The sequence below is a fragment of the Cydia amplana genome, chromosome 24 (genome assembly GCF_948474715.1).
Source record: "Cydia amplana chromosome 24, ilCydAmpl1.1, whole genome shotgun sequence".
NCBI lineage: Eukaryota > Metazoa > Arthropoda > Insecta > Lepidoptera > Tortricidae > Cydia > Cydia amplana.
The window spans coordinates 3,295,391-3,318,614 of NC_086092.1; the positions used below are offsets into that span (position 1 = coordinate 3,295,391).

Below are 23,224 nucleotides of genomic sequence, written 5' to 3' on the forward strand. Positions count from 1 at the left end.
AACAAAGTTCGGCATATTTTGTTTGCAAAATTAAGAATTAGTGCCTGCAGCATATCATAGAATTAGATTCTCTGAGTCGTGGCAAAACCCCCTATAACGTTAGAAAGAATCCGTAATGCTTAAATAAATATAATTTACATTCTAATTTAAACACAGTTCAATTTTATTGTTCGTATATTATGTCCAGTTCTACAGCAAAATTATTTATAAAAATGTTATTAAAATACAAAATACCCGAATTTTGGGGTAATTGTATGCATCACGGGCTGGTATCCCTCAATAATAGCAATGCGACTAAATTGAATACACGTTATTAAAAGGGTCGTCAATATGTCAATATGCGTACGTATTTTGGTCGGTTAATTTATCAGAAGATATTTATAGGTTAATTTTTTTACCCGAGTTATTATTTAATGTAAATGCTTTTTCTACTCAGATTTTAATTGATATAGATTGTAGGATGCTGTTACTAAGCATGATAATGTGACCGAAGTATAAAATGCTGTATTTACCTGTGAAATGTTAGGTTGTCCTGTTTTTGCCGGCAGTCACTTGTACAGCGCAAAACTGAGCAATTCACCATATTTGTTGAATTGTTAAGTACTACTTCATGCACACGAAACACTGATTTCAATATTTTTCCTGATAATCTTTGCACTGTTCATATGTTTCACACCAATTTGACGTTTACGCATTGTTTGTATCCCACCATAAACTACGGTGGGGAATAAAAAAATATGAGACTGTGACAAAGACAAACAATAATAGCGCTTTCTCTGCTACTCCTAGTGAAAGATACATAAGACTATCCCGTTCTGTCAGTTATCCCCACCACTCATGCCATGCCCTCGGTTATCCAAAAGTAAAAAAAAAAAACCAGTTCCGATCCCTGGTTATAGAGTCAACCCAACCTCTAACTTCATTGTATTGTGTCATTTTTCCAACCGCGCCAAATACAGAACAGAATTCATACACTAGGTATTCTGAGTAAGTAAATCAAGAGTACAATGTTTAGTTTCGTAGAGTCCGTCTAAGCTAACTCTGCACAGATTATGCAGTGACAAAGTGAGGAAATGCCTTTAAATAAACATTTTAAAGTCCGTCAACCAAATCTTGTCAGTAGTAAAAGGCGGCAAATTTGAAAAATCGCGGGTTAGCAACACTGTGTTCAAATAATTCCAAAACGCGTGTCATCTGTGTTTTATCTGTGGAATGTGGATCGTGAATGACAGCCGTCACCTTATTTGTTTTCATTTGGTTTTCATTCTGAATCGTTTCTGTTTCAAGAGATATTTCTGCTGTCACCATTAAATACCAATACATTAAATAAGAATAAGCAAAGCTAAGGGGCCTACAATGTACAATCATGCTCGTTGATGGTAAACATTACTAAAAATTGAGGTTATGACAAGTATTGGAAGAACTCTTTCGAACTTTTAAGATTATGTTCAGTTTTTTTGTTTTAGGGTTAAAAGGCATAAATAAAATTAAAACGTATGCCTAAATCTATCCAACAAGACCATAAATTGTGTCCTGGAAACCGTCCATAGGCCCACATGTCTAATATTTTCAGCAATCAGTTGTGACTATTTACAAAGGTAAACCTTTTAAACAGTATTAAGAGCCTTGATTATATCGCCGTTCTTTCGCAATATCTACCTAATCCATACATGTTTGTTGCAGGATTAAATCTTGCCCAATATAAGGCGTTCGTAGTAGGTAGTATCTTTTCAGACAATACTTACCTATGGCGGTTTATGTACGTGTACAACGCAACCAAGTCGAAAAGTGACCCTTATCTTATTTACCTTTAAATTAAATAAACACCCAAATATCAGTTGTTTTATTTTTAATATGTATATTGTACAATATATACCAATCAAAAAAATTACACAGGTATGTCATATTCATCCAGAACAGTACACTAATTTACATTAACAAGTGGCATATTATATTGTAAATAACAAATATATGCACTATCTAATTATCTGCATTTTGATATGATTTTATTTTAGTAAACTTAGAAGACATAGATAGGGAACAAAGAGAATATAAGCACTACGATAGGGAGTTGTTTTTGATATCTTCAAATTTGTTCATCATTTTGATTAACATTGTTTTAACATCGCTTTTAAATTGTCCGTCCATGTTTCAATTTTTTTCAATAAACCGCGAGTGACAATTTGAATTGACGTACGCAGGGCGCGCTCAGCGGAAAAAAAAATGTTGATTCGATGTACATTGCTGCTTTTCTTAGCGCAATACTGCTCTTTGAGTGTTGCCCTACTTTAGTTTGCTTTACATTGCTACTGACAAGATTTGGTTGACGGACTATATTTTCAAGTCTGTCGCTTGCCAAGTCTACCCATAGTAGCTTGGTTTGACTCTGGGTATGAAATTGCGGTTTGAGTAGGTGCCTAATAATAATAAACAGTGAAAAAATAAACAAAACATTTTTATTTTCGATTAAACATCACGATGTCGCCGATTTTTCAATTTTGAAGAACGCTTAATTAACTAATAACACTCACAAGCTTCTTGACATGCGTCTAAACTTGGATAACGATTGTCATTTCCCTGGCATCCTCCATAAATGAATCCTTGGCACTGTTGGGACGTTGTATTGTATCCGTAACTGAAAAATAAATTAGGCAAGTATTGTAATAGTGCTAACAGACGGGCGTACCGGACCGCGACCTTGGTACGGTCAGCTTATCTATTTCTGTTTCTCACTTCAGACTATGGGTATGGAGTGGACTATACGTTCACTAGGACGCAGCCATAGCCCCCTCCACCTCCACACTCGTGCGCGAATCGCGTTCGCGGCTTCGCCCGCGTCAGGCACATAGTCTGGAGGGGGCTTAAAACACGATTGATTGAGATTGTGTGTATTATTTTTAGCTTACCTTGGAATATAGGCTTTACAAGGACCAGTCACTATAGGCAGGCAACAAGCAGCCTCTACAAAAAAATAGCAAAAAATATATACAGTAAGTAGGTACTTAATATACATTTCGGTAGCAAAAGTATGTATGTATATACTTTATTGCACATAGAAATAAAAACACGAGAAACATAGTTACAGAATAAATTAAATACAACAAAGGCGAACTTATCCCTGTATGGGATCTCTTCCAGTTAACCTTTGAGGAAACGAATAAAACAAAACAGAAGTAATGACAAACAAAACAATAGTGTACAATCACTAAAGTTAATGAAGTGCAAGTTTTGAATATACATTGTTACAAATAATATATATAAACATAAATAGAAATACTTAAATAAATAAAAATAAAGCGTACATATATAAATATAACTTAATTTAAATAAATAAATAAATACTCAATATATATCATAAAACAAATAGATATGAGCTCGAACCAGAAAAGTAAAGGAAACTAAAGAAGTAAATCGAGGAAAACCGAATTACTTATGTATCGGAAAGCCACAATTTTTTAAGCCTCTCCTTGAGTGATGCTACAGATGCTACAGAAAGTATAAAGGTTATCAGGTTATGATACGATATTACATGATATTTGTGGCATTTATACAAGTGGCTTTCGGGCACTTTTCAGCGCTTACCGTAAAAGTATAAAACTTTGCCCTTTAACCAAGGCTCGGAACCGGTTTTTTCTTCATACAAAAAATACCGGTATTATTACGTTCTTTTCGTTCTTTGGCTTATTATTTCATTTTTAATGGGACAATCTAATAATACGAAGTTGTTACCTAAATACATGATTCAGTCCAACGTAAAGAGCATAAAATAATGAAAAAATACTGGGCTATTTTGGGTTTTACAAAAAAAACCGGTTCCGAGCCCTGCCTTTAACATAACTAAAATAAGCGAAATAATAAAAGTTATTTCGCTTTCACTGAACTGTGACGCGGCGGGCAATGTTTTATACTTTTACGGTATTACATAAAGTGCAATTTCCTCACAGTTTTTGAAGAATAAAAAGAGCCTTTCCGAACTGTTGTGGCGAAAAACTACATACCTGCTGCGAAGCTCATCTTGACAACCAAAGCAAAAAGGAAAAACAATACTAGGATATTCTGCATGGTTGCTACTGTTTTCTTGACTGTTTTTTTTTTCTGTTGTTTTCGCATTTTATAGTCACAGGTGGCGAAAAACTTTTGAATCATTTAATAAAGTTACAAAAACAATAATAGCTGGTTGAACCCTATATTCATTGAATTTGTTCTTTAATAAGATCCAACCAGTATAGTGACATGGCTTTGTCAATATGCGTACATCTATGGCTCAAACTTTAAAGTTAGGGTACCTACCGTGAACCCACCCAACAACTATAGTCCACAGTTTCAAAACATAATCTGGCAAACGCAACTTGCGAATAAATAAGAACAAGGAAAACTATAGGTAGCTACTCATTCCTTTCTTTTGGGTGCTAGTTGTATTCCAATAACAACACATATAAGTAGTCCACAGTTTCAATAGGTACCGTAAAAGTATAAAACTTTGCCCACCGCGTCACAGTACAGTTCTTAAAAGTTAGTTACAGATACACTTCCCGAAGTTATGTTAAAGACAATGATTTATAACTGTTAAAGACCAAAATTTTATACTTTTACGGTACCAGGCGTGTCTCACTCCGCGATTTCGTCGCTTTGCTACAGGTAGCTAAAAGTACATCCGTTCGGCCCCAATTTTGGGGAAAGCCATAAGCGGCGCGTGGCGCTGTCGCCACCTAGCGGCCATATCTGTGCTGATCGTAACAGACGCGTTTTGTTAGAGAGTGAGTCTTCTGTACTTACGAGTAGTACTATTATTTATTCTGTGACGGTACTTAATTATAGGTAATCTGGCATGAACGCATTCAGCAGCGGAGTTGAAGCAGTCGACGCCGTGGTCGAAACTCGAAACCGGCCGCGAGGGAGTAGTACAGTAGGGCCTCGATAATCCGAACTTCAAAAAAATACCCCCTGTACGGACTGGCGAAGCGTTCGGATTATAGTATGTTATAAAGAAAATAATGGTACATTCTAAAAAAAACATATTTGTTGAGACTAAAGTAACAAAAACAAAGAAATTAATCACAAAATAATCGCGTACTATTTATTGACAGAGCAAAGGCTTTGTCCCTCAAATTACGTAGCATGATTCGTCAGCCCAGTCCAAACAAGTGGTCAATGCCGATATAGCTTGCGAGTGGGGATTTTTTTTGACATTAAGAGCCGTAGAATCGTCAATAAAAGACTCGTCACATCCAGATTCGTCAGTCTCTTGCGAAAGTTGGGCTATGATCTCATGGTCAGTTCAGAGAAAGGGATCACTTGGCACTCTTGGCAGTTCGGATTACAGCGACGTTCGGATTAGCCTATGTACGGATTATCAAGGCCCTACTGTAGTAGAATAATCTGGCAAACACAACTTGTCAGTAAATAAGAACAAAGAAAACTATTACTCATCCGCTCATCCCTTTTTTTTGGGTGCTAGCACCAGCTTTAGGCAAAGACAGTATAATTATCTCTGTCTATGTTTGAAATGAGTCAGTCCTGGGACTCCTGGGCCAAACAAACCAGTCTATAAAACAATACAGTCATTCGACGAAGCCGTCTAGACAGGGCAATCGTGAGGGGTGGGTCGCGCGCACCCGAGCTGAATACATCGCCACTGTTAGTAGCTCGGTACACGTAATACTTTTTACACTGGTCAAACTATAAGTATCAATTTTTAGTTTTGTACAAGTTATTTCTCTCTTTTTCTAACGGTGTCCTGACATTAAGTGGAACGGAAAACTGCTGTTAGCAAACCAGGATTACTAACAGCCCTTTGCAGGGGGGCGAAACTCCTCCTTTCGGGCATTCTCTGCTCTGTTCGGCTCAGCATTGCTCCGAGGCATTAGGTATTAAGGTCGTCACAACTTGACGTCCCATGCGTCGACCACAGATGGTGGCACTTTGCGCACGAAGTGTGGAGGGACCTTTAGGTTTCTTTTCTGTACCTACGGTAGTAGGGGAGATGCAGGTGAGTTGTGAAATTTTCGATTTTTTGGAACCTATTACTGTTAGAGAGCTCGCAAGAGTGCGCGTATGTTAGCTCGTAACTTGAATTAATAAACACGCGCTATTGCGATCTCGTTAATGGCTGTGGTTAATGGATTCCAAAAAATCGACGATGTAACAACTCTCCTCTGTCACAACTCACCTCAGTCTCCAGTATTACATATAATTCTGTGCAAGATGATAAATATTACGGAACCTTGCACTTTGCATCATATAGGCGCATATTTACAATCATGTAGTGCAACATAATATTATTGTTTTCTGCAGCACCATACATCAGTTCTGTATTTACACAAGTGTAAGTGTAAGTAATAGACTGTTATTGCAGGTAGCCGACGTTAATAAAGTTTACGTCACCCTAGGCTCGTAAGTGGGATTTTCTCCCCGCTACGCGAGGAGAAATCTCACTTCCGGCCAAGGCAAGACGTAAAACTTTTGACAAACCACGGGCGGTAATTCGCAAAGCCCCAGATCGCATATCGCATCTGGAGCATTCACGAATTCACCTTAGGTATGTAATGTACTATTCTTTTCATTCTAAAAGTCAAGGTTTCTTATCTTAGCCCAGACGTCAAAACATGCCAATAAAAATGCTATTTTGGCATGTCAAAACAAAGATTCAAATTAGAATGGAACATGAGACTTTTTTATAGGTCTCTGGGCGGCTAGAGGCTGTTACTTAATCAGTCACATGATTGTTATTTTTCAGTGACCTCTATTATTATAATAAAATAAGGGTGACAGCTGGCAACTACAGTTGCCAAAAGCACCAAAAGCATGTGATCTCTTTATAGGCCAGTCTAGCGGGCTCAGCACGGTTCCAGTTTTATCGACTAAGTATCACTATGCCCGTAACTTTCGCACTTACATACTCGTTAGAACGTGCCAGGCATGGTGACAAACGATAAAAATGCGACCGTGCTACTAGGGCAGATGGGACATACGGGACGGGTTATGTTCGCGAGGTGTACAGCTCACAGTGCAGAGATAATTAGCTTAATTTAGGGATTTAACTTAATGTAGCTTAATTTAACTCGTGTCGATTTAAAACACTCCCTTCGACCGTGTTTTAATTTATCGGTATTTGTTCGTTCTTTGCTAATTATTTCATTTCTAATTGGGCAACCTAATAATAAGTACGAAGTCGTTACCTAAACACACAACTGAGTCCTACATTTCGAGTATAAAATAATTCGAAAAAAAAAATGGTTATATCGAAGTTTTTGCAAAAAACCTGTTCCGATCCCTGGTTGTAGAGTCAACTCAACCTAAATTCATTGTATTGTGTCATTTTTCCAACCGCGCCAAATACTTAATAGCCGGTTTAAACTCTCGCGCGAGCCACGAGACGAGCCGCGAGCCGCGCCACGAGACGAGAGTGTAAGCGGTGGGCTCGCGGCTCGTCTCGTGGCTCGCAAGCTCGTCGAGCTAATATAATTTAAACACTAACGGCACGGCATAAGGTTTATAACCGAATGACAAGCCGAACGCGAGTGTAAACGGTGGACTCGCGTCTCGTGGCGCAGCTCGCGGCTCGTCTCGTGGCTCGCGGAGAGTTTAAACCGGCTATAACAGAATTTATACTTACATGTGTTCCGAGTAAATCAAAAGTACCTACAAGGTTTAGTTTCGTAGAGTCCGTCTAATCTAACTCTGCACAGATTATGCAGTGACAAAGTGAGGGATGAGGGAATGCCTTTAATAAATATTTTATTTTCAAGTCTGTCGCTTGCCGAGTCTACCCACAGTAGCTTGGTTTGACTCTGGGTATGAAATTGCGGTTTGAGTAGGTACCTAATAATAATAAACAGTGAAAAAATAAACAAAACATTTATTTTCAATTAAACATCACAATGTCGCCGATTTTTCAACTTTGAAGAACGCTTAAATAACTAATAACACTCACAAGCTTCTTGACATGCGTCTAAACTTGAATAATTGTTGTCATTTCCCTGGCATCCTCCGTAAATGAATCCTTGGCACTGTTGGGACGTTGTATTGTATCCGTATCTGAAAAATAAATTAGGTAAGTATTGTAATAGTGCTAACAGACGGGCGTACCGGACCGCGACCTTGGTACGGTCAGTTTATCTGTTTCTCACTTTCACTCATACCTGCGTCCTAGTGGACGTATAGCCCCCTCCACACTCGCGTTCACGACTTCGCGCCACGATTCACGCACAGAGTCTGGAGGGGGCTTAAACACGATTGATTGTGATTGGGTGTATAATTTTTAGCTTACCTCGGAATATAGGCTCGACAAGGACCAGTCACTATAGGCAGGCAACAAGCAGCCTCTACATGAAAATAGCAAAAAAGATATACAGTAAGTAGGTACTTAATATACATTTCGGTAGCAAAAGTATAAAGGTTATCAGGTTATCACATGATATTTGTGGCATTTATACAAGTGGCTTTCGGGCACTTTTCAGCGCTTACCGTAAAAGTATAAAACTTTGCCCTTTAACCAAGGCTCGGATCGGAACCGGTTTTTTCTTCATACAAAAGATACCGGTATTATGTTGGTGTATCTCATATTGGTGTTTATACAGATGTTCTTTACTAATAATGTTTCACAATCACAATATGACACCCTGTAAGGGTACGCATTACAATTTTATCTAATACTAACACATAAAACAATTATAACATACAAGTTACAGAATACCTACACAAACAAATAGTAGCCAAAGAAATTGTTTATAGTATATGCCTATTTATGGTATTTATTATGATCCAAATATTCTTGTATAGAATAAAAACAATTACTTATTAAATAAGTCTTCAAGCGACCTACAAATTTGTCATATTTTAATTCTTCCGCTATTTCTTTAGGAAGACTGTTAAATTTATTATTACGACTGTTATTATTACGTTCTTTTCGTTCTTTGGCTTATTATTTCATTTTTAATGGAACAATCTAATAATACGAAGTTGTTACCTAAATACATGATTCAGTCCAACGTAAAGAGCATAAAATAATGAAAAAAAAAATACTGGGCTATTTTGGGTTTTACAAAAAAAAATCCGGTTCCGAGCCCTGCCTTTAAGATAACTAAAATAATGAAATAATAAAAGTTATTTCGCTTTCACTGAACTGTGACGCGGCGGGCAAAGTTTTATATTTTTACGGTATTACATAAAGTGCAATTTTCTCACAGTTTTTGAAGAATTAAAAGAGCCTTTCCGAACTGTTGTGGCGAAAAACTACATACCTGCGGCGAAGCTCATCTTGACAACCAAAGCAAAAAGGAAAAACAACACTAGGATCTTCTGCATGGTTGCTACTGTTTTCTTGACTGTTTTTTTTTCTGTTGTTTTGCATTTTATAGTCTCAGGTGGCGAAAAACTTTTGAATCATTCAATAAAGTTACAAAAACAATAATAGCTGGTTGAACCCTATATTCATTGAATTTGTTCTTTAATAAGATCCAACCAGTATAGTGACATGGCTTTGTCAATATGCGTACATCTATGGCTCAAACTTTAAAGTTAGGGTACCTACCGTGGACCCACCCAACAACTATAGTCCACAGTTTCAAAACATAATCTGGCAAACGCAACTTGCGAATAAATAAGAACAAGGAAAACTATAGGTAGCTACTCATTCCTTTCTTTTGGGTGCTAGTTGTATTCCAATACTACAACACATATAAGTATAAGTCCATTAGTTTCAATAGGTACCGTAAATGTATAAAACTTTTCCCACCGCGTCACAGTACAGTTCTTAAAAGTTAGTTACAGATACACTTCCCGAAGTTATGTTAAAGAGCAAAGTTTTATACTTTTACGGTACTTAATTATAGGTAATCTGGCATGAACGCCTTCAGCAGCGGAGTTGAAGCAGTCGACGCCGTGGTCGAAACTCGAAACCGGCCGCGAGGGAGTAGTACAGTAGGGCCTCGATAATCCGAACTTCAAAAAAATACCCCCTGTACGGACTGGCGAAGCGTTCGGATTATATATATTATATATATAAAGAAAATAATGGTACATTCTAAAAAAAACATATTTGTTGAGACTAAAGCAACAATCATCAACAATTAATCACAAAATAATCGCGAACATTTATTGACAGAGCAAAGGCTTTGTCCCTCAAATTACGTAGCATGATTCGTCAGCCCAGTCCAAACAAGTTGTCAATGCCGATATAGCTTGCGAGTGGGGAATTTTTTTGACATTAAGAGCCGAAGAATCGTTAATAAAAGACTCGTCACATCCAGATTCGTCAGTCTCTTGCGAAAGTTGGGCTATGATCTCATGGTCAGTTCAGAGAAAGTGATCACTTGGCACTCTTGGCAGTTCGGATTACAGCGACGTTCGGATTAGCCTATGGACGGATTATCAAGGCCCTACTGTAGTAGAATAATCTGGCAAACACAACTTGTCAGTAAATAAGAACAAAGAAAACTATTACTCATCCGCTCATCCCTTTTTTTTGGGTGCTATCACCAGCTTTAGGGAAAGACAGTATAATTATCTCTGTCTATGTTTGAAATGAGTCAGTCCTGGGACTCCTGGGCCAAACAAACCCGTCTATAAAACAAGACAGTCATTCGACGAAGCCGTCTAGACAGGGCAATCGTGAGGGGTGCGAGGGGTGGGTCGCGCGCACCCGAGCTGCATACATCGCTATTGTTAGTAGCTCGGTACACGTAATACTTTTTACACTGGTCAAACTATAAGTATCAATTTTTAGTTTTGTACAAGTTATTTCTCTCTTTTTCTAACGGTGTCCTGACATTAAGTAGAACGGAAAACTGCTGTTAGCAAACCAGGATTACTAACAGCCCTTTGCAGGGGGGCGAAACTCCTCCTTTCGGGCATTCTCTGCTCTGTTCGGCTCAGCATTGCTCCGAGGCATTAGGTATTAAGGTCGTCACAACTTGACGTCCCGTGCGTGGACCACAGATGGTGGCACTTCGCGCACGAAGTGTGGAGGGACCTTTAGGTTTCTTTTCTGTACCTACGGTAGTAGGGGAGATGCAGGTGAGTTGTGACATTTACGATTTTTTGGAACCTATTACTGTTAGAGAGCTCGCAAGAGTGCGCGTATGTTAGCTCGTAACTTGAATTAATAAATACGCGCTATTGCGATCTCGTTAATGGCTGTGGTTAATGGATTCCAAAAAATCGACGATGTAACAACTCTCCTCTGTCACAACTCACCTCAGTCTCCAGTATTACATATAATTCTGTGCAAGATGATAAATATTACGGAACCTTGAACTTTGCATCATATAGGCGCATATTTACAATCATGTAGTGCAACATAATATTATTGTTTTCTGCAGCACCATACATCAGTTCTGTATTTACACAAGTGTAAGTGTAAGTAATAGACTGTTATTGTAGGTAGCTGACGTTAATAAAGTTTACGTCACCCGTGAGTGGTATTTTCTCCCCGCTACGCGAGGAGAAATCTCACTTCCTGGCTAAAGCAAGACGTAAAACTTTAGCCAAACCACGAGCGGTAATTCGCAAAGCCCCAGATCGCATATTTAATGCACCTGCGATCAGGAGCATTCACGAATTCACCTTAGGTATGTAATGTACTATTCTTTTCATTCTAAAAGTCAAGGTTTCTTATCTTATCCTCTAGCCCAGACGTCAAAACTTGCCAATAAAAATGCTATTTTGGCATGTCAAAACAAAGATTCAAATTAGAATGGAACATGAGACCTTTTTATAGGTCTCTGGGCGGCTAGAGGCTATTACTTAATCAGTCACATGATTGTTATTTTTCAGTGACCTCTATTATTATAATAAAATAAGGGTGACAGCTAGCTGGCAACTACAGTTGCCAAAAGCACCAAGAGCATGTGATCTCTTTATAGGCTAGTCCAAGAATGCTGCGAATGCGGATGCCCTAAGCAAACCGTTCGGCATATCGTTTTGGAGTGCCCACTAACAAAGTACGATGGCCCAGTGGAAGACTTTAAGACCACAACGAGAGCAGCCATTACTTACTTGGAAAGATGTAGATTTAGATTATAGACTATGTAACTATGCATGAATGAACAGTGTAAAATAAATGCCATACGATAAATAAATAAATAAATAATAGGCTATTCCAGACAGTGGTCCACGGGACATACGGGACGGGTTAAGTTCGCGAGGTCTACAGCTCACAGTGCAGAGATAATTAGCTTAATTTAGGGATATTTGGTCCCTTTGGATACATGCCGCTTGAAATTTTGAATTGTAAAGTCTTCTTGAATATTCGCTGTTTCCCAAACCTTCCGTACACTGTTGTATTTTATACATTTTATAATACCACTTCAGTGTTCACGCGTATGTGTTCTCCAGTTAGATAAGTCTAAATCGTTTTTTACACACGTCACACATATTCGGCATACCCCTTACGTGTATTAGCTCATGTGTAGCTAAGTGGTATTTATGAGAGAACCTTTTGTGACATGTACATGATGTACATAATACAACAGTATGGTTTTTCACCGGTGTGACCACGAATATGCTTCGTTAAATTATTTAGGTTTTTGAAGTGAAAACTTCTTTAGCGGCGCTGGGCACTTTTTGAGGTGGGGAAAAAATGTAAACTCAAGACAGCGTAAGGCGATCACGTGACCGTAAGGTTTAGATGGCCACTCATTTAGATGGCATTTAAATCAATAAAGAAAAACTCAATGACATGACATGAAAAAGGTTCTAATCTTGTACGGGCTGAAATACGAGGATCTCACAGTTAAATTCTAACTTTATAACACTCAAATATAATTCAATAAAGCTACATCTTGATGAAATCGCTAATAAAAGTGAGCTCTAGTACTGGTGAATATAACTCAAAATATCATGACCAAATATATTTAAATGCTAGGTCTGCAAGGTAACTTTACAATTTCTATTCAAATTTTAAACAATTAACGCTACAAATTTGAATTTCGAATTTTAAACAAGCTCACTGACCAGCAATTTCGGAACTAAAGTTTTTCAATAGAAAGGAGGATGGGTCAGTTATACATAGTGCTGCAGATATTTTGGACAAGTCACTGAGTTTTCACTTCTGTCGGCACTCCCGGAGTGCAACCCGTTGTTTTTTTTTTTACACGTTCTACAGGTGTATGGTTTATCCATATGATTTAATTCGTGGAGGGGAACACATCTGTTTTGCGCTTAAACAGCTTGTTGCATACTTTGCATGAGTAAGTACGGTACGGGTTTTCACCAGTGTGAATTATTTTATGCTCGACTATAAATGAGTTTTATAAGCGAAGGGTTTATTACAAATATCGCAGTTAAACGGCTTGTCCCCCGTGTTCGCTGGTGATGTTTCAAGATGGTTTTTTTGTGAATAACTTATTGCATGTTTCGCAGGTGAACGGCTTTTCACCAGTGTGAATCCGTTTGTGATGTCCAATTTAATCACCAATTTTATAGTGATATTTGACCGTTCTAAATCAAAAAAGTGCCCCCAAACGCGAATACAGGAGTCACAAATTGGTATTCTTGCGTCCGCACATTCATTCTATCGTTAATATTGGCACAGATATTGGTCATAATCGGCGATCGAAATCAGCGAGCCAAATTGGCGTTTGCGTCCGCACGGCCTGATTTGATCTAGGTACTTACTTTACTCTTTGATTTGATCGGACAATTTCATCAGATTGGCAAAAAATTGTCCTCGTCTGGACAGGCCTTATGATCCGGGTCGTACTTCAAAGAGTAGTATAATATATATATGTCGTACTTTTAGCTTTCAGTGCTCTGGCAACACTGACCAAGTGTCATGTCAATGTAATGCACGATGTCATGTCAACATGTCATTGTAAATGTCTTGTTGGTTGTTGTGTCCTTGACTCCTTGTTTATAATAATTATAATTTATAATTTTATTCTTTGCAAATGTTCACGTGACGATAATATTGTATTTATTTAAATCGATATTTCGAATCGTTATTATTTTAAAGACTCTTCCCATATTTGCAGTCCAACTTAGGACTATATTATATTTTTATCATCACATCTAAGCCTTTTGGACTGTCGTAACATCAAAATTTAACCTACTTCAAGTGTTAACATTAATATTGCGCCAGTATTCATATCCTTTTAGTTTTTTAATTTACTGTCATTGGCATACAGATTTATTACCAATCAGTACAATATTTAATAAAACACTGGCATCCTACACTAAACAAACTTAAGATTAAAAAAAAATTGGCAGATTGGCAGACACCTAAAATATTCCTTTTGGGGCAAAAACTAAAAAGGTATGGAGAAAGTATTTGTAAAATCTGAACCGATATGGAAGTCCGATGACACAGCAGCATCAGGTGAGGATTGTGGGAAGAGTGAAGTAGAATTACAAATGATATTGGAACTTGTACAAGAGTTAAATTCTGAAGTATTTGAAGGTGATAGTAAGTTTTTTGTCAATAATCATTTCTGTTGTCTGTACCCAAAGGTCTTGAAACTCAGTGTCCAGTTCTGTCCACATAGTTATGGTGTATTCCCATTTATCCCGCCACAGATGGCAATAAGTGCATTCATATAAATAAATCACTCCCATCTGTCCTCCCTCATTGTATCGCAGTGGTCAAATGGGGCGGGGGCGGGGGCAATTGGGAATACATAAATATATAGTTCTGAGGTGGATTAAATTAGTTGGTATTTATTTTCACAGTACCTACTTAATTGTTGGGAACAGATATACTTAACGTAAATTTGTATATGACTTGTTAATAAACTGAAATTTAGCAATAAGTGATCATCTGCATTATTTTATCAATAAAGCACAAGCTCATTGAAGGCTAAATATTAAGACATGTAGAAAAATATGCTAACTATATATATATATCATTTGACAAATTTGACGATATTTTTTGTCTAGATGTTATTTGATAAGTTCTTTGTTGTTGTTTTTATATCTCCGTGTATTTTCAATTAGTAATTTACTGTACCTAAATAATAATATTTCTTTATAAATTTACAACAAAAAAATAAGCCGTGTAACTTCCATAGTTGGCATAAGTTGAGAGTAAAATCAGCTATTACTCCCTGTATGTATTGTTATTTATTACTGTACGTAATCTCATACATACACGCAATCATCAGTTTACTATAATAAATTATAAAGATCTGTAGCGCGTCGCGCGACTGCGCATTGTGAACTAACCGACGGCTTATCGAATGTTGAATTGTTCACCCCACCCGGCATCCGCCAACAGAGAGGCCAAGATGGCCGCCCCTTTAGCGTCAGTCACCGACTCACCGTGCTGTTACGCTCAAACATGTGAGTGCGAGAGCGACGCATGACAGACACTACTACAGGCGGTGAAAGCGCAACCATATTATGCGGACATGCGCACTGGGTCCCGAACACCGCCACCCGCCGGTTAGTTACCCAGTCAGTCCCACGCCGTGCAAATAATTTACTATTTAACTTCATCATGAGCGCAAAAAAACGTAAATATAACGATGACTACATCAAATACGGTTTCGTGGCTATCGAAAAAGGTGACCGCCCGCATCCCATGTGTGTTATCTGCTACAAAGTACTAAGCAACGACGCGATGCGCCCGTGCCGTCTAGAACGACATTTGTTGACAAAACATAGTGATCTGCGATGTCAAACTAAAGAGTTCTTTGAGGCCAAAGCAGCGCCTTTGAAACGGATAAAAATAGAACAACAAGAAGCTTCCAATCAGATAGTTCAAGAAGAAGCGTCTTTTGCTTTTGGTCAAGGAATGCTAGAACTAGAATACTCGGGATTTGGATCTGAAAGAGAGCTACAAGCGTCGTACGAACTATCGCTTTTAATCGCGAAAGAAAAGGAAAGTCATAAAATTGGTGAAAGCCTTTTAAAAGCCAGCATTTTAAAAGCAGTTGATATTGTACTTGGTACTGAGAGTAAACAAAAGATATCTCAAATACAACTGTCTGATAACATTATAAAAAGCAACATTGATGATATGGCTGAAGACATAAAAAATCAGGTGGTCGCCGCTGTGGACGAATCACCATTCTTTGCAATACAATTATCGGAAAGTACAGATGTTGAAGGATGCTCTCAATTAATTATTTTCGTCAGATATATTCAAGATTTAAAAATAAGAGAAGAGATTCTGCTTTCCATGGAGTTAGCAAGGTCTACAGAGGCTGCTCGTGTCATGTCAATTTTATCAGATTTTTTTGCAACACATGATCTTTCATGGGACAAATTGGTTGGAGTTTGCACAGACGGCGCTCCTGCGATGCTTGGCTCATGCTCCGAGTTTCTTCAATTGGTCAAAGAAAAAGCCCCCAAAGTTACTGTAATTCATTGCTTCATTCACCGACATGCGTTGGCAGTTAAAACACTTCCAAGCGGCCTTCACGAAGTTTTAAAATTGTGTATTACTATTGTCAACTACATCAAAAGAAGCGCGCAAACTGCTCCACTATTTAAAGCGCTTTTTGAAGATATGGGAGAAGAAATGAAAACATTACTGTTCCATACCGAGAACCGGTGGCTGTCAAAAGGAAATATGCTGGCAAAATTATTCGAACTTAGAGAACGAGTGATTTTGTATTTAGGAAAAAATAAGCAGGATGGATTATACACACATTTTGGAAAACCAGGTGTCCAAATATTTTTGGTATATCTAGCAGATATTTTCGATTCATTAAATCATCTAAGTCTCAAATTACAGGGAAACTCGAATATAATTCATCATTGTGATACTATAAAAGCGTATGTTGATAAATTGCAATTATGGAACCGTAAGATATTAACAGACCCTTGCAACTATACCTCTTTCCCGAGATTACATGCGATGTCAGAAGAAACGCAATTAAATGAGGTTTTTGAAGATGTTGCGATTAAAACACAAATATCATACCACTTGAAACATTTAAGCGAAGAGTTCCAGAGATATTTCCCGAATCCGTACGACGACGCCATTTTCAGATTGGCAACGGATCCTTTTCATATCGAAATAGAATCTTTACCCGAAAACCTTCAAGAGCAAGCGTGTGAAATGAAGCACAATTCCTCTGCGAAATACGATTTTGATAAGACAAACAAAACTTTGTTCTGGGTGAAGTATTTGACAGTTTATCCCGAAATATCGGAACAGGCGTTGCGATTATTCTTACCGTTTTCGAACACATATTTATGTGAAAAAGCGTTTTTGGCTGCTGTTGATATTAAAGTGAAACAAGATAATGAAATGGATATCGCGGGTGACTTGCGATGTTACATCTCATCTATACCACCAAGAATTAGTAATATTGTAAAAAATATGCAAGGCAATCCACTTGGTTGAACAATTATTACTATTTTTTTTATTATCTCAGGCAATTAGTGGCGCCAGTGCTATAATATAAGGGTGCGGCCACACATATCGGGACTCGGCGAATATTCGTGATGGCGTATTTCAATACCCAAGGAAAATGAAAGAGACGCCATCACGAATATTCGCCGAATCCCTGCATATCTGGTAGCACCGTATAAATGTATCAATAATAATAGGATACCCGGGATACCCGGAGTCTAATAAATATTTTGCATTTTCAATAAATAATTCTTGTAATCTTTAATGTTTTATTGTAACCCTTAACGTACCTAGAGTCGAGCCAAGATAATTCCGCACATTCTTTGCAGACAAATAGTGGAAATGGCATTATAATCGTCAAATTACTATGAATAAACAGCGTTATTCATGTCTGCTAAGTCAATCAGCTGATGATCATCTTTTGTCCCTATCTCTATGGTATAACGACAGATAGGGACAAACGACGATCATCAACTGATTAAGTTAGCAGCCGTTTATGAATAACGCCAAAAGTGTATAACGCTTAGAACGGCTTTGCTATGTTAAAATTAGCGCAAAGCTTAAACGGACTATAGGATATACATATTCGTTTACCTTACATAATGGCTGCGTTAGAAATAGTAAGCTGTTGTCTGATTTGTAGCACTGTATGGCACAAAAGACCCGCTGGGTGTGTGAATTGAAATAAAATTAATAGACTTAGGCTAGGCTGTTTTTTCATAAGTATTACATTTTAATATCTATCTAATACCTTTAAACGAGCAATTCTTGTTTATTTATATATATATATATATATATATATATATAAATAAACAAGAATTGCTCGTTTAAAGGTATTAGATAGATATTAAAATGTAATACTTATGAAAAATGTAATAATATATATAGGTATATATATATTTCGGGGATCTCGGAAACGGCTCTAACGATTTCGATGAAATTTGCTATATGGGGGTTTTTGGGGGCGAAAAATCGATCTAGCTAGGTCTTATCTCTGGGAAAATGCGCATTTTCGAGTTTTTTTATGTTTTCCGAGCGAAGCTCGGTCACCCAGATATTAGTACGTTATAGGTGAACAAATTGAGTATAGCGCTTTAGTAGTAACTGCGAATGTGTGAAAGCGGCTTAATAATACTTGCGTTTGTCCTTTATAGCGACCTCTGTGATCTAAGAGGTTAAATATTTGTGTCCTTGCGATGAGTAAAGTATAGTTTGATATATTTTGTTACAGATGTCCGGAAAACTGAGACAAATGCAGGCAACACAGCGGCTGAGCAGGAAAACAACACTTGGGAAAAATATTTATGATATAGTAGTGAAAACTGAGCCAGATGATGACAAAATAGGAAACAACGCATCATCCGATAATATTCACGATACAGTTGTGTTCAAAACTGGGGCAGACATTGATAATACAGTACCTAAACTGGAGAGCGACGCATCGTCCGATAGTATAAATGATACAGATGTCAGAAAAACTGAGACTGATGAGAATTTCCCATCAGCCATCAATATTGCTGTCACAGTGTTCAAAGCTGAGCCAGATGTTTTAAGTGCAGAAATTAACACAGCGTCCGATATTAATAATACAGTTGCTCTACAAAATAAGGCTGATTGTTACAAAAATAAAACTCGTAAGGATAACTTATCATCTGTCAATGTCGATGATACAGGTCCTAAAAGTCTTCTCGTCGAAAAGCCGAAAAATAAAATACAAAACTAAGCCTAGAAAGGAACACGTCTGCGAAATATGTAACAAAAAATATAAACATAATTTCTTACTAAGAAACCACAAACGGATTCACACTGGTGAAAAGCCGTTCACCTGCGAAACATGCAATAAGTCATTCACACGAAAAACCATCTTGAAAGATCATCAGCGAACACACACAGGGGAAAAGCCGTATAAATGCGACATTTGTAACAGACCCTTCGCTTATAAAACTCATTTAGTCGAGCATAAAAGAATTCACGCTGGTGAAAACCCGTACTCGTGCAAAGTATGCAACAAGCGGTTTAAGCGCAAAACACATCTATCGCTCCACGAATTAAATCATATGGATAAATCATACACCTGTAGAACGTGCAACAAGAAGTTTACGCAAGAAATACTCTTGACGAGACACGAAAGGGTCCACACCGGTGAGAAGCCGTTGTCTTGTGAGACATGTAAGAAACAGTTTTCGGAAAAACATAATTTAACACAGAATATTCGTGTTCACACTGGTGAGAAACCATACTGTTGTATTACATGTCACAAAAGGTTCTCTCATAAATACCACTTAGCTACACATGAGCTTATACACGTAAGGGATATGCGGTATTCGTGTGATGTATGCAAAAAACGATTTAGGCTTAAATCTAACTGGAAAAAACACGCGCGTGAACACTGATGAGTGACGTGATTTAAAAAAAGCGGCCAAGTGCGAGTCGGACTCGCCCATGAAGGGTTCCGTATTTAGGCGATTTATGACGTATTAAAAAAAACTACTTACTAGATCTCGTTCAAACCAATTTTCGGTGGAAGTTTACACGGTAATGTACATCATATATTTTTTTTAGTTTTATCATTCTGTTATTTTAGAAGTTACAGGGGGGGGGGGACACACATTTTACCACTTTGGAAGTGTCGCTCGCGCAAACTATTCAGTTTAGAAAAAAATGATATTAGAAACCTCAATATCATTTTTGAAGACCTATCCATAGATCCCCGCACGTACGGGTTTGATGAAAAAAAAATTTTGAGTTTCAAAGTATGGGGAACCCCCAAAATTTATTGTTTATTTTTTTATTTTTGTGTGAAAATCTTAATGCGGTTCACAGAATACATATACTTACCAAGTTTCAACAGTAATAGTTCTTATAGTTTCGGAAAAAAGTGGCTGTGACAGACGGACGGACAGACGGACAGACAGACAGACAGACGTGACGAATCCATAAGGGTTCCGTTTTTTACGATTTGGCTACGGAACCCTAAAAAGTCACTATACAGTTTTTCAAACCGCATGTGTACGGTGACATATAATCTCATCTCCATACAATTTTTAAACTTAAAACGCAAAAAATAAATAATATTACATATATCACCGTATCCATGCTGTTACGAAGAATGCAAGCTCTGTGCTTGTGGTAATAATTAAGGTTCAAATATCAAATATCAAATATCTTTATTTTGCATAAAATATGGTACAAAAGATGGACTTAGTAACTAAGAAGCACATGCATACTTCACCAGCAACTGGCATGCAAAAACACAAATACGAGCTATGCTACATCTATTAATAATGCTAATAAATCTAGTATTATACATGTCGCTAAATATAAATGTCATACTTAATCTAATTCCAATTGTCAGTACCTATTTAGTCATATTTGAAATAGTCAAAAAATTCATCAATTGAATAAAAACATTCCTGTATCAACCAACTCTTAAGTTTACGCTTAAAAAGACTAAGTGGTAATTCTTTCAGATCATCTTGGAGACAGTTATAAATTTTTATTGCCATACAATAAGCGCTCTTTCCATATAATACTGTCTTTTTAGCAGGTATGACGAGACGATTAGGGTATCTTGTATTAAAGTGACAAATGTCCCTATACGTAGTAAAAAGTTCAGGATGCACTCTAACAAATAAACAAATTTCATATAAATACATGCTTGGCATAGTCAGAAGTTTCATATTTCTAAATAGAGGTCTGCATGAGGTCAATATATCTACATCACAAATAGCTCTGATGCACTGTTTCTGTGCTAACAGCGCTTTGTTTGCGTAACTAGAATTTCCCCAAAGAAGAATACCATACCTGAGTACAGAGCAAACATAGCCGTGATACGCCTGTATTGCAGTCTCTTTACTGCTAATTTTTGTCAACCTCCATAAGGCATATGCAAACGAGTTTACTTTGCTACATACTTTATTAATATGCTCATTCCAAGATAAAGTATCATCCACGCATATACCTAAAAACTTAGTCTGATCGGACTCCGTTACAATTTGATTTGAAAAAGTAACTATGAGAGGTTGTTTGACAGCATTTCTGTTTACAAATTGGATGAATGTTGTCTTTTGGAAATTGACATTTAAATTATTCTCGTTTAACCAGGTTACAATGTTTTGTATTGTGTCATTAATATCCTTGTTATATGTATTAGGGTCACGACAAGGGATTACGACGGACAGGTCATCTGCGAAAAGAGTACATTTGAACGTCGTTACATTTGGTAAATCGTTAATATACAGTAGGAACAGTAATGGACCTAAAATACTCCCTTGAGGCACTCCCACATTGTTAAGTTTAGTCGACGATTGATAAGTAGTTACTGTTTTGTTCGAATTAATTTGTAATACCTCCACAAACTGAGTCCTGGCATGCAAGTAATCTCTGAGCCAATCATTAACGACTCCACGTATACCGTAGAGTTCACATTTGGCTAGCAAGGTCTTGTGACAGACAAAATCAAAAGTGTCAAAAAAGACAGCAGTTACTGGCAAACTGGTTCATGTAACTCAATATATTATTTGTTAAGGTTTAGCTGGTCAACCAAATCTTGTCAGTAAAAAAAGGCGCGAAATTCAAATTTTCTATGGGATGATATCCCTTCGGGTATATTCGGGATATTTCAAATTTGCCGCCTTTTTCTACTGTCAAGATCTGGTTGACCAAGTGACCAGTTGACTGAGTGAATTTGGTCGTCACCTAACTATATGGTTAGGTAAAATTAAAACAAAATATAAATAATGAATTATATTATTCAATATTCAATTAAGGATTTTTTTTAATAAAATTAAATTATTTTAGTTTAATCGTTGAAATTATTTATTTAAATACTAAAGTGGTCCAGGATTTAATCAAGGATAAAACTCACAGTTTCCTAATAATGCGACGCTCACAGTTTCCTAATAATGCAACGCTCACAGTTTCATAATAATGCAATCACAGTTTCCTAAAAATACAACGCTCACAGTTTCCTAATAATTCAACGTTCACAGTTTCCTAATAATGCAACGCTGACAGTTAATATGCAACGCGCATGTTTGGGCTAGATATAAATATAATCATTGTACTGTGCTCTATTGGAAAGCTAACAATATTTGGCATGAACATACCGCTTCTCGATATTTTAACATGTAAAGTAAAGCCTTTTTAGGGTTAGGGATTATGTTTCAACTTTTAGGTAAGTATTTAAAATAATTAAAAAATAGTGTGTGACTGTCACATGACTAAATTTAAAGTACATATAGATAAATATGGGTTATTCCCACTAGTTACCACCAAGTTGTTACCAGTGGTAACTACTGGGAAAAATAATTCCCAGTAGTTACCACCAAAATTTTGTTAGAGTTAATAAATACAAATAAAAACAGTATAAATAGTATAGTATAAATATAGAGTGATTTTGAATTACCTAATAAAGTCACTTTAAAAATAATCTAAATGGATTATTAAATTTATCCTTACATATTTTTAGTTTTTGTACTAGTACCGGTTAAACTCTTTCAATAGTTTTGGTCACTTTTAAGGCAGTTTACTAAAACTCTAATCGACTTATAATTATATATTAAATCACTCTATATTTATACTATACTATTTTTATACTGTTTTTATTAGTATTTAACTCTAACAAAATTTTGGTGGTAACTACTGGTAATTATTTTTCCCAGTAGTTACCAGTGGTAAAAGGTGGGAAAAAAATTCCCAGTAGTTACCACTGGTAACAACTTGGTGGTAACTAGTGGGAATAACCCATAAATATGTCTGTGATTAACTGTTGTCTATCTATAGTATTAAGAGAAAGTAAAGTTTGCCCTACCTACCCCATGGTACTCATGAATGGAAACAAAACTTTATTTTTTATTATGTTTATTCTGTAAACTTAATTGTCTTAAATTACTAAATACTATTGGCACTTAATAAATGCATAAT

The 23,224-nt window shown here is 36.9% G+C and overlaps 1 protein-coding gene and 1 long non-coding RNA gene across 2 annotated transcripts in view; one reads left to right on the forward strand and one right to left on the reverse strand.

Moving 5' to 3' along the window:
* Nucleotides 1–23,224, reverse strand: part of LOC134659190 (uncharacterized) — a 216,820-nt gene that overhangs the window by 5,193 nt on the left and 188,403 nt on the right. The window lies entirely within an intron of this gene.
* LOC134658952 (gastrula zinc finger protein XlCGF49.1-like) lies at nucleotides 18,964–19,706 on the forward strand. Its single transcript, XM_063514558.1, has one exon. The coding sequence runs from the start codon at nucleotides 18,964–18,966 to the stop codon at nucleotides 19,690–19,692; it is 729 nt and encodes a 242-aa protein (XP_063370628.1). The 3' UTR covers nucleotides 19,693–19,706.